This window comes from Brassica oleracea, chromosome C3 (genome assembly GCF_000695525.1).
Source record: "Brassica oleracea var. oleracea cultivar TO1000 chromosome C3, BOL, whole genome shotgun sequence".
Classification (NCBI taxonomy): domain Eukaryota; kingdom Viridiplantae; phylum Streptophyta; class Magnoliopsida; order Brassicales; family Brassicaceae; genus Brassica; species Brassica oleracea.
Window position 1 is genome coordinate 36,666,893 of NC_027750.1, and position 12,523 is coordinate 36,679,415.

At 36.0% G+C, this 12,523-nt stretch overlaps 2 protein-coding genes and 1 long non-coding RNA gene across 4 annotated transcripts; all 3 read left to right on the forward strand.

The window, feature by feature from the left end:
• Positions 1 to 2,442: 2,442 nt before the first annotated feature.
• LOC106336182 (disease resistance-like protein CSA1) lies at positions 2,443 to 6,611 on the forward strand. Of its 2 annotated transcripts, none has more exons than XM_013774933.1 (6): positions 2,443 to 3,493; positions 3,743 to 4,057; positions 4,146 to 5,111; positions 5,196 to 5,742; positions 5,870 to 5,996; positions 6,225 to 6,611. In XM_013774933.1, the coding sequence occupies exons 1-6, from the start codon at positions 2,450 to 2,452 to the stop codon at positions 6,427 to 6,429; spliced, it is 3,204 nt and encodes a 1,067-aa protein (XP_013630387.1). In that variant the 5' UTR covers positions 2,443 to 2,449; the 3' UTR covers positions 6,430 to 6,611. The 2 variants fall into 2 exon arrangements, with proteins under 2 accessions (XP_013630387.1, XP_013630386.1); XM_013774932.1 differs by having other exon boundaries at positions 5,864 to 5,996; positions 6,225 to 6,541.
• A 750-nt stretch (positions 6,612 to 7,361) lies between these two features.
• LOC106330513 (disease resistance protein LAZ5-like) lies at positions 7,362 to 8,144 on the forward strand. Its single transcript, XM_013768969.1, has 2 exons — positions 7,362 to 7,878; positions 7,967 to 8,144. The coding sequence occupies exons 1-2, from the start codon at positions 7,400 to 7,402 to the stop codon at positions 8,142 to 8,144; spliced, it is 657 nt and encodes a 218-aa protein (XP_013624423.1). The 5' UTR covers positions 7,362 to 7,399.
• A 717-nt stretch (positions 8,145 to 8,861) lies between these two features.
• LOC106333293 lies at positions 8,862 to 10,596 on the forward strand. Its single transcript, XR_001268331.1, has 3 exons — positions 8,862 to 9,020; positions 9,223 to 9,774; positions 9,977 to 10,596. It is a non-coding gene; the product is annotated as an uncharacterized LOC106333293 (long non-coding RNA).
• The last annotated feature ends 1,927 nt before the right edge of the window (positions 10,597 to 12,523 follow it).

Consider the following 12,523-nt stretch of genomic DNA (forward strand, 5'->3'; position numbering starts at 1 on the left):
TTATGAAAATATAAATCGAGTTATTAATAAGGAATAATATCTTCTTTTAAAAACTGAAATATTCTTTTTATCATAACACACACAAATACAGGAACAATGACATATAAGAAAGGACAATATAACCTTTACGTCATATATATATAACAGCCTCGTAAAATCACAAAGTGAACATCATATTCATCTCTTCTCTTCTCTCACAAAGAAAAGAAAAAAACATGAAGTTCTTCGTTTTGTTGTCATGTTCTTTCTCTTGTTAAACTGTTTCGCAACTGCGCAAACTTTGATTCGAAATTCTTGCAAAACAGCTGCAGCAAAAGACCCTAATCTCAAATATGATTTTTGCGTCCAATCACTTGAACAAGATCCGCAAAGCAAAACCGCAACTAGTCTATCAGGATTGGTCTTAGCGTCAACGAATAATGCTGAGTCCAAAACAACGAACGTTAATGGAATAGTTGAAACTATTCTCAAGAATAAAAGTTATCCACCGGGTACTGAACCCGAATAACTGAAACTATTCTCAAGAATAAAAGTTATCCACCGGGTACTGAACCCGCGTTACGCACTTGCGTAAAGCTTTATGACGATGCTAATGGTTCTTTAAATGAAGCTTTGATGAGCGTTAAATCCGGCGATTATAGAAGTGCTAATGTGCATCTGAGTGCTGCCCTGGATGCACCGAGCACTTGTGAAGATGGTTTCAAAGAGAAGCACACGACTTTTCCCGTCACAAACGAGAACAATGTTTTGTTTCAGAAGATTGTGATTCTTTTAGCTTTTACAAATATGTTATGATGAAATTACTATTAGTCCTTGTATTATGCGATATGGATTTTCGTTTACCTAATAAATTTAAGAGCAAATAAACATTATCTTACTGGAAAAAGCTTGGTATCATATGTGAAATTATGTATTTGAGATTAAGAAACACAAAAATAATAATTGTTAAAAAAATTAAAATACTGCACTGATCTTACCGGAAGAAAGTCAATAAGTATGTGACAATTTATATAAGTATGATTTAGAAATACTAAACGTTATTTTATTGAAATTCTTAAATTATACTATTTTATGATTAAGAGGGCAGTAATCATCAATGCATAGCATAATGATGTGATCATCACCATTTTTTGGATGTTCCACTCTCTTGGCAAATGGAACATCAATGATTCTACTTTTTTGTAAGTCAGTAAGTATCTAGTGTTATGGGATCAAACCCATAAGATAAGCTGTGATATTGCACATCCGAACTTCTCTGTGTTCTACTTCACTTTAGATCAAATGATAGTAGTATATGTTTCTGAAGGTGCAATCGAGACTACTTCGGTTTTTCTCGTTGGTGAGGACTGTTTCTCAACGTCACTTGTGACTATCTCTCAGCTGTCCGACTTTATCGTGAAAGCTTTATCGACGCATTCAAGCTTGGCTTTGAATTCGCTGTCAACTTTATATGAAGATTTATCATGCTTAGTTATATTTGCTATTGTAGTTCATGAATTGTTTTCAAGAAGATGTTTAATTCACTCTTGTCTTTGTAGTCTTTGAATTTGAATCTAATGAAAGTTTGTGTTAAAAAAAAAAAATGTCCCTGGCTTCTTCACTAAAATATCTTGATCCAGTATTCATCACGTTCTGTTAATGAAATCTGAGACGCTATAATAAATTTGTGTCACATGCTCTGATGCTCTCCTTGGCTACCGTGGTGATACCATTTTTTCATAACATGTTGAATCTATCAAAATTGTTCACTTTGGGACATTTTCTGATTGTACCTTTATGGACTTGCTCTGTCTTTAGGGAGTAACTGTAAGTAATCTCAAAACAAGGCTAGACCTTTTCTCATAATTGATTAAACATAAAAGATAGAAAGGGAAATAGCTCATAGAGCTTTATTGTGTGCAAGAAAGTAAATGTAAAGATGAAAGCTTTAACTTGTCTTCAAGAACTTAAAATATAGATTGATTCATACAAAAGACAACCAAAAGTTCTCGGCAAATAAAAGAAGACCATAGCATGTGAAATGAAGTGGAGAGATAACTAGCTACTCCTCGCTCTGCCAGGAGGTGAGATACGGACCTTGAGAACACCAAACTTAGCATTGTAAAAACCGGAAAACCGGACTGACATAAACGATAGAATAAAAGCGATGTTAAGGAAATAAACGAATGTAAAAGACGAATACAAGAACGATAAGAAATCGTATTCGTAAAGAGACATGGAGTCGAGATATGATCTCTTTCCTTAACTCAAAATATTCGCTCCGTTAGTGAGACGGGACTGTACGAATATAGAGTCCCAGGATACAACCATGGCAGACGAATCACGCCTCACTCGTGATCGCCCTATCGAACTATAAACTCTACGAAACACTCTCTAGACTTACGTTGAGGGATCTGGTGATTTTTTGTTGCGTAAAAACTTTTAGAAAAATGAGGGAGGAGAAATTGCTATGAGCTCTGATCACGAGAACACGTCTTCAGGAAATTTAGAGAAGCTTGAAATGAGCTATTTCGTTGGACTTAGACTACGACTTAAGCAAATGGAAAAGGTGTTGTACTCGACGTGGGGAGAAACTCGCATTGTTGGAGTTGTTGGGATGCATGGTATTGGTAAAACAACTCTCACGAAGATATTGTTTGACAGGCGTGGGTCTAAGTTTCCAAGCCACTCGTTTTTAACAATGTCGAAGGAGTACAGACTAGAGCAATTGAGGAGGATGTTCCTGAAAGAGTTACTCAAACACACTAATCAAAACATAAGCGATGAGACAACACATGAATTCGTGAAAGATGATCTGCTTCAGACCAAGATTTTCGCTGTTCTTGATAATGTGAGTGACAAGAATCAATTACAGTTTCTACTCGGCAATCTTGACTGGATTAAGAAGGGAAGCAAGATTGTTATTACAACGTGTGAAAAGTCATTGCTCGAGGGACTTGCTCATGATACTTATGTGGTTCCACCCTTGAACAACAGGGAGGCGTTTCAACTCTTTAGTTATCATGCCTTTAAGGATCAAAATTGTAGTCCTACTGGGACCTTTGTGTCGCTTTCCAGGATGCTCGTGGATAGTGCAGGAGGTAATCCACTATCTCTCACGTTACTGGGCAGCGATCTCTGTGGGAAAGACGAGGCCTACTGGGAAGAAGAACTGCAACGGGCGAGACAAAGTTTCAATACGAAGATGAGAGAAGTTTGGACATTCTATTTTGACCAACTTAATGAGCGGCAGAAAGATGTATTCCTCGACATAGTGCACTTTTTCAAATCAGAGGACGAGTACTTTATTAGAAGTCTGATGGATTCAGGAAATTTCGAAACTGTGAGTGAAGTTAAAGATCTCGCTGACAAGTTGCTTACTACACTTCCCGGTGGGAAAATAGAAATACATGACCAAATGTTGACATTGGGCGACGAACTTGGTTCACCTGGGTGGTATAGGCTTTCGAACTACAAAGATATAATCGAATATCTGACAAAGGAGAAACACCAGGTACGTAATCTTTTCTGCAAGGAGTTCAATAATACTTGCAACAGTTTTTTTGATAGGAATCAAGGAAAAAAATATGTTAACATGAAACAACATTAGTAGATTAAATAATTTGTATAAATCAGAAACAAATGGTGGACAAAGCAAAGCAAGTGAGAGTAGAAAATTACAACACTTTCTGTCGAATAATATGGACAACAAGCTCGAGACTTCATGACATTTCTAACTTGTTGTCTTTTTACTTGGTACCAGGAAGCTAATAATGTGAGAGGTATTATCTTAGACATGTCCGAAGTAGAGACGCATATCGTCTTGGACAGTATGACCTTCACCAATTTGCGGAATCTTCGATACCTCAAGATATATGATTCTTCTTGTCCCCGGCAGTGTAAATATAACTGCAAATTACACTTTCCAGATGGGTTCGAACTCCCCTTGGAAGAGGTTCGATATCTCCATTGGGTAAAATTCCCGTTAGAGGAACTTCCGCCAGATTTCAGACCTGAAAATCTTGTGGACCTTAGGTTGCCTTACAGCAAAATTGAACGTGTTTGGGAAGGTGTTAAGGTGTGTTTTCATGTGCTACGGTTTTGCTGTTATATTTTCGTCTGAATAGTTTTTTTCTGATGGTCGGTTTTCATATGACTTGTCACAGGACACCCCACGATTGACATGGGTAGATCTACGCCATTCCAGTAAGTTGTGCAACTTGTCAGCATTGTCCAAGGCTGAAAATCTTCAAAGATTAAATTTGGAAGGCTGCACAGTTTTGAATGAGTTACCTGCGGAAATTCAAAATATGAAGTCTCTGGTTTTCCTGAACCTGCGAGGATGCATACGTCTTTGGTCCCTTCCAAAGATGAATTTAATTTCTCTGAAAACTCTCATCCTTAGCGGTTGCACAAACCTGGAGGAGTTTCAGCTAATCTCTGAAAGTGTAGAATTTCTCCATCTGGATGGCACAGCAATCAAAGGACTTCCTCTCGCCATCCAGAAACTCCAGAGGCTTGTCTTATTGAATTTAGAAAATTGCAAAAGGTTGGAGTGTCTTCCCAACTGTCTTGGAGAGCTGAAATCTCTTGAAAAATTGATAGTTTCTGGTTGTTCAATCCTTCAGAATCTTTCAGAGGTAAGGGATAACATGAAATATCTCCAGAGTTTACTTATTGAAAGGATAGGAGGAAAGGAGATGCCAAACATATGCGAAGGACGAGCTTCTGCAGATGTTGTCGTACAACCTTTTGGCCCAAGCATATGGACACGTGGTGTTAATGGAGCTTCCTCTCTGCGACGTCTATCTTTAAGTGGAAATGATTTTGTCAGCCTCCAAACTGACATTGGAAAACTTTACAATCTAAATTGGCTTGACGTGAAGGATTGCAAGATGCTGAGATCTATCCCGATGCTTCCACCAAGACTTCAGTACTTTGACGCGCAGGGCTGTGATTCACTGGAGAGAGTTGCAAATCCTTTGGCCATTCAAGTGTTCACACATCACAGCCATGCGACCTTCAATTTTTCCAACTGTAACAAGTTGGATCAAGATGCAAAAGATAGTATCATATCCTATACCCAGTGGAAAAGCCAGTTAGTGTTAAATGCACTCTATCGACACAGTGGGGTCTGTCTATTTCTCTCTGTCAGTTTCTAGTCTTCCTCGTAGCACCTGTCCGTATCTTATCTTGTTTTCGTATTCCTTTTTCAGGCTTCGGTTTTGGAACCTTTGACTGGAACCTGTTATCCTGGATGGGAAGTACCTGCATGGTTCAGTCACCAAGCTTCTGGATCTGAGTTAGAGCCAAATCTGCCTCCACACTGGAATCACAACAGGTTCACAGGAATAGCTCTATGTGCTGTTATCCGATTTTCGGACTACCATGAGCAGAGGAACCGCCTCTTAGTGAAATGTAAATGTGGGTTTAATAATGAAGACGGGTCTCGTTTTTTCCGCTTAAGCTGTACGGTTGGCGGTTGGAGTGATCCAGGTAAAACAGCAGGGGATATTGCACCGTCTCACGTCTTTATTGGATATGCCAGTATGTTGGATATTAAGAAACATGCTGAAGAGGATAAAGAGGGATGTGGTCATACCAAGGCTTCTTTTCAATTTGAAGTGACAGATGGTACAAAAGTGTTAAATAGCTGCGAGGTACTGAAATGTGGCTTTAGTTTGGTATATGCATCCGATGAATTGCAGGTTAAATTTGGTTTACGAGATGAAGCTAATCAGTACAGAGCTTATTCAAGAAAAGGTGGTTGGATCTAAGATTCTTTTACTGCCTAGTTTTGCTTGAGGCTTTTAATTTTCTGATTATCACAGAGCTTATTTTCTGATTTTTCTTTTGTATTTGTTTGCTTGTCTTCGTTTCTTAGTGTCAGTCTCTAATGCAAAGATGGAAACCGAAACAACGGAAAGGCGACCGGATAGTAGGCATGAGATAGTTGAACTGCCAAATAAAATGATAGCCATGACAAAGACAGCTGGCATACCCTCGGAAGTTTATAGGTATTGATTTCCTGATAATCATTATTGATGAATATTGTGGTCTAGTTAGATGAGTTTCTATTTAGTCCGTATCTGTTGAAAAGGAATTGTGGAAGCAAATGTCGGGTTAATGACTCATCATTAGTTTAGACAGTAGAAGGCGATGTTCGTTTGTATGTAGCAAGACTCGTCACTTTATCATGTTGCGCATCTGATTTTCATCTGTTTCCCACAATAAACTTTTTGCAGCATGGATGCCTCTTTTGTTGAAAAGACTTCTGAGGCTATTCCGAAAGAGCTAACCATAATAGCTGGAAGAAAGCTCAAGTCCTTGGGAAGAGGAGTTATGGCAGTTGGGCGCGTCTTGTTTCTGGCTTTGTTTGTAGCTTTTCTCTTTAATCTCTTTATAGCTCCTCTACTTTTCACCGATGCAAAATCTCCTGCCTCCTGGTAAGTTCTCATTGGTTTTCATTGCTGGGTGTTGTGTTGTTTTGGGTTTCATAGCATGTGCTTGTTGTGTTTGTTTTAAACTGCATTTGAAATATATTATACTTGGTTCGTGAGAAGATATTTGCTTCGACATGTAAGTCTTTACTTTTTTTATTTTTTTATGAACTAGGTCTTGGACATTTTTAACTGGAACCAAAGAATCGAACTAAACCGAAATATTATAAATATCCCAACGGTTCCTCTATTACTACAACATCTGACATATTTAAAGGATTTTTATCTCTGTATCCAAAATGCCCAAAACTAAAAACACCCGATCGGCCAACTTTTTATTTTTTTGATAATCCAGTTAATCCGGATACCTGGAGAATCCGGCTAGTAGAAGGCATCCTGGAGGGCCGCTTTTTTTCACTCCATTTTAATCGACGGTGGTCAGCAGGATTCGAACCCAAGTCCGTATTGGGGCCAAAGCTGAACACTAGGCAGAACATATTGATTGTTATATCCTTCGTTCATCAATCAAGTAACCAAGTATGGACGTATCAAAAATGAAATGACATGGAAAATCTGGCTACTATTGCCTTCATTCATCAAAGTTTTAAACGTAAACAAACAATTTTCAAACCAGTAACCTTAAAGTCTATCCATCAACCATATTATTTATTGAGTAATAGCTGTAAAATAGTTTTATATCCGAGCGCCATTGGCGTGGACGAGTAAGCATATATAAAACATAATAGTCGAGTATAGTTAGATCTAACCATAGTTCTAGACTACGGTATTCTATAGTATTAATTAGGGCTCACCATAGTAGATGATGATCGTGTCTTTGTTTATTAATATAATAACTGGGTCGTGTGTAAACGCATTTGGTAATAATAAGAAACTTAAAACTTATTGAAGTTGACCTTATGATCAGTTGAATTTGTCCTGAGTTGCATCTTGCATGTTGCAACCAGAAAGAAACTTTTCTAATGGCTGCTTCTTCCTCTTCCTCGTCCAATGAACTTCCAGAGTCATGGCAAGTGTTCATCAACTTCCGTGGGATGGAACTACGCAACAACTTCGTCAGCCATCTTGAGAGAGCTCTAACAGAGGCTGGAATCAACTATTACATTGACAATAAAGAGATGCGGAGCGAAGATCTCAAAGTCCTTTTCAAGAGAATCCAGCAGTCACAGATCGCGTTGGCCATCTTCTCGAGCATGTACACGGAATCAAACTGGTGTTTGGACGAGCTCGTTGAGATCATGGAACAAGTGAAGAAAGGTCAACTCAAAATCATCCCTATCTTCTTCAACGTGACCCCAGAGGAGGTTAAAGATGAGGGAGGACATTTCCGCTATATGATGTATAGAGAAAGTAGAAAGAAAGGATCTGATCTCCAGAAGTGGGAGAACGCGTTAGAGTCTGTTCCAAGCAAAATGGGCTTGACATTGAAGGAATGTAATGGGTAACAATAAGCTACAACTCTGTTTTTTCGTTTTGTCCATTTGCTTTTTTGATTATCTCATTGATCTTTTTACTCACTTGGATTGTAGGAGCGAGCGGTTGCTTGTTGAAAAGATTGTTAAGTCGGTCAAAAAAGTCCTAGCTCAACTAGTAAGCAGACCAAATGTTCTTCTCATACACCTCCTTGTTCTCACCATAGAACTTGACTTCATTCTCATTAGGCAGCACCAAGATATCATCACCACAGACACCTGGCAAGTCAAATGACATGCAAAAACTTCCATCACCACATACTGTATCTTCCATTTAATGGATAAATACAAAAAAAAGGAAAGGTGTGATCTTTTTTTTTAGTGTATTCGAACCTGTGTTGGGAGGGAGAGTGTGAGTACACTTCTTGCCATGGTCTTTGACTTTGACCCTTGACACAATCATCCTCAAGACTCCATCTTTCATCTTCGCATCCACGCCGGTTATCTTGCAGCAGTTGTAAGAAATATCATATATATGAATGTATATGAATGGATATTTCTTTCTCATGATATGGTCTTATAGTGATTTATTTCTTATTGAAATTGTTAAACTTAATGACACTTGGTAACCAATAAAATTGGTAAATACAGAAGTTTATTTCCTAGTGTTTTAACTAAAGTATAAGTAGCAAATGTTCTAGAAGAGAAGAGTGACTTGAAGGACAAGTCTAATGGAATATGCTTAAGAGAACAAATTCAATGTATGAATCTAATGTTCTAGAACACTTCACACTTGTCTTATCCTAATAAAATGAGTCACCTTAAGTAAAACATTTGTCACCTACTTAACTTTGATGGATGGTGGAGATTAAATGATAAACTTGCCAAGAAAGTAAGAAAAAATTGGTGAGAAAGTTATCAAAACTTGATGAAGAAGCTAGGTCCTTCTCCCCACCTATAAATAGATGTCTTTGCTCCATCCTAAAGCATCACAACAAAACTAAGAGAAACACATAAAGAAAAGTGTGGGCAAGGGGAGAGAAGACTTAACTCCAACTTAAAGATCAAGAGATCATCTTGTGGAGAGAAGATCTAACTCCAACTTAAAGATCAAACAATCATATTCCATGATCAAAACCGTTCAAGAAGATTTCCGCAACAATGAATGGAGGTACTCCATAATCTCTCTTATAGTTATATCATGTGATTAGTCTAAATGTTAAAGATCTTAGGGTTCATGTAAAATCAAGTTTACGACAGTCACACCCGAGACCGGCTGGTTCTGGCGTACTCACGGACTAGCCTACTACTACTCATGAAACAACTACCAAAAAAAAAACATCTCTAATTCTCTATCTCTCTTAATTTTACAGAAGATAGTTAAAGCATGCAAAACGCTGAGTTGATGACGTTAATGATTCTCTACGTTTAGAACAGTGAGCTGTCAATCTTCTTCTTTCTTAACTCCAACCTTTTTCAAATATATACTACAAAAAAAGATCTACTAAGCAATGCAACGTGTACTTTTTATTTTATGATTAAGCATGATGATATATGCTCATCACCTTTTTGGATGTTGAACTAAACTCCCTCTCTCGGCATATGGAAACGTTCATGATTCTACGTTTTGTAAATATCTTGTGTTATGGCCTATGGGATCAAGATAAGCTGTGTTGCTGCACATCCGAACTTCTTTGTGTTCTACTTCACTTTGGATCAAATCACGTTTTGTCAAGGAAAACTGAGAGGCTAATTTTATCAAAAATTGTTCACGTTGAAACATTTTCTAATTGTGCCTTATGGACTTGATCTGCCTTTAGGGAGTAATGATGTTCTGCTACTGGAGATTAACATTGAGCATATGACTCTGTCAAGTTAGACGTGATGTGACTATGTGAGGAATATAGTCACAACAATGAATGGAGGTACTCCATAATCTCTCTTATAGTTATATCATGTGATTAGTCTAAATGTTAAAGATCTTAGGGTTCATGTAAAATCAAGTTTACGACAGTCACACCCGAGACCGGCTGGTTCTGGCGTACTCACGGACTAGCCTACTACTACTCATGAAACAACTACCAAAAAAAAAACATCTCTAATTCTCTATCTCTCTTAATTTTACAGAAGATAGTTAAAGCATGCAAAACGCTGAGTTGATGACGTTAATGATTCTCTACGTTTAGAACAGTGAGCTGTCAATCTTCTTCTTTCTTAACTCCAACCTTTTTCAAATATATACTACAAAAAAAGATCTACTAAGCAATGCAACGTGTACTTTTTATTTTATGATTAAGCATGATGATATATGCTCATCACCTTTTTGGATGTTGAACTAAACTCCCTCTCTCGGCATATGGAAACGTTCATGATTCTACGTTTTGTAAATATCTTGTGTTATGGCCTATGGGATCAAGATAAGCTGTGTTGCTGCACATCCGAACTTCTTTGTGTTCTACTTCACTTTGGATCAAATCACGTTTTGTCAAGGAAAACTGAGAGGCTAATTTTATCAAAAATTGTTCACGTTGAAACATTTTCTAATTGTGCCTTATGGACTTGATCTGCCTTTAGGGAGTAATGATGTTCTGCTACTGGAGATTAACATTGAGCATATGACTCTGTCAAGTTAGACGTGATGTGACTATGTGAGGAATATAGTGGTATGAGTTTTCATAAATTGGACTGGACAAGACTATTTGAGCCTGAGAACATGTTCTCATGAGGTTACTAGAGCTTTTCCTTCTCGGTTGTTATTATATATTTTGCATCTTCTTGTTTTGAACTCAATCTTTCTATCTTCACAGATCTAACTGGAACTTCTCTTCATTAGATGTTCATCCTTCCTCTATATACCTCTATTAGATGTTTCTATCTTTTGCTTCTAACTGGAACTTCTCTTCATTAGATGTTCATCCTTCCTCTATATACCTCTATTAGATGTTTCTATCTTTTGCTTCTAACTGGAACTTCTCTTCATTAGATGTTCATCCTTCCTCTATATACCTCTATTCCAGCGAGAAACCTTGACAAATTCATGACTTATCCAAAGATCTTAAATTACTATATCCTTTGTTCGATAATATAATATTTCTAGTATCTTAAATGTTTGATTATCTGATCTATACAGAAGTCAGAAGATCTGTGATAACTTTTTTTGGGTTTCCTAGGGCTGGTGTAATAGGGCTTAACTAAACCCTAATTCCTTGATACGGTTTAAAAGTAAACCAGAATTACAATTTCTCTTCATATCCAATCTTAAACCGAACTGGAATACTTACAATTTGTATCCTTAAAACCGAACTGGAAAGAGAAAAAAAAAAACAAATGGAAAGAACGTTGTCATCAATACAGAAAGAAAAAAAACATTCAAAAAACAATAAAATATTTTCTACTCTTCACAAACGGACAAAAATCTCTTATAGACCAAATGGTCAAAAAAAAATCTACAACATCCAAAAAAAATCTATATGGACCAATTAAAGGGAAATGACGATTTTGCCATTAATGAAAGAGTGATATGAGCCATTGGATCATCACATCTACGTTTTAATCTTGGTCATACAATTTCACATATGTCTCATTCTCTCTCCTTCTCTTTCTTTAATCTCGGCCATTCACATCCACACAATCTTTCTTATCTCATTTTCTCATTCGAGTTGGTAAAACTAGTATAACTCGTACAACTAAATATTTTAAAAAATTATATAATTGGTATAAAAATGTTATAATTTACACATGAAATAAACAAATAAATATTCTAATTGGTATATGATGACAAAAATGTCATCTATTTAATTTAAGATTTTTCATTTTTTTTGTTAAATTATTGCATTACACACTTAATTTTATATTATATACTTTATACTTTTAAGGTTATTAACTATATTAGCCATATTTTTATGATAATCAAACATCGAACATATTTTACAAAGCTATGATGTGAAAATATTGGTACAACCCTTATGACTAGACATATAAACAATATATATATATATATAACTTATATATATATTATACGAGTATTACTGGTACAACTAGTACAACTTCGACGTTTCAGAAATTAACAAAACTAATTTGGTATTTCATATGAGAAAAACAATCATATATCTCAGTTGGTATGTACTCATAAAATTTCTCTTAATTTAATTTGAAGTTTTAGAAAAAAATATAAAAATTATTACACAATTCCATAAGTTTACATGATCTACCTTATACTTTTAATGTTTGTTAACGTGTTTGTCCACATAATTTTTGGAAAACATACATGAAATGTAGTTTTACAAAATTGATGATTTCATTATAACCGGGCAAAGACATGTAAACATAAATAAGTGGTACAACTGAGGTAAATGTATTTATTATGTGGTACAACTAATATTTTATAATTTCACTGCCAAAGTAAAACTATGCACAAACTGGTAAAACTCAAAAACTAGTACAACTATGTACAGTCGGTACAACTAGAAAACTTGTACAACTACTTGTTATTTAATTTAGTATTATTTTAAATATGCATTATGTTGTAACTTAAATATATCATCCCATTTAAATATGTAATTATAGATTAAAATTATGCTATGAATATATTTGATATCTTTTTTAAAAGTAAAAATAATTTTATGTATTATTTGCATTAATATTTCTTGCAATATATTTGACTTAATATTATTT

Coding starts and splice junctions, on each gene's coding strand:
- LOC106336182 (XM_013774932.1), top strand. CDS start 2,450: ATGAGCTCTGATCACGAGAACACGTCTTCAGGAAATTTAGAGAAGCTT. Junction 3,494..3,742: donor TGACAAAGGAGAAACACCAG/GTACGTAATCTT, acceptor ACTTGGTACCAG/GAAGCTAATAATGTGAGAGG. Junction 4,058..4,145: donor GTGTTTGGGAAGGTGTTAAG/GTGTGTTTTCAT, acceptor GACTTGTCACAG/GACACCCCACGATTGACATG.
- LOC106330513 (XM_013768969.1), top strand. CDS start 7,400: ATGGCTGCTTCTTCCTCTTCCTCGTCCAATGAACTTCCAGAGTCATGG. Junction 7,879..7,966: donor ACATTGAAGGAATGTAATGG/GTAACAATAAGC, acceptor CTTGGATTGTAG/GAGCGAGCGGTTGCTTGTTG.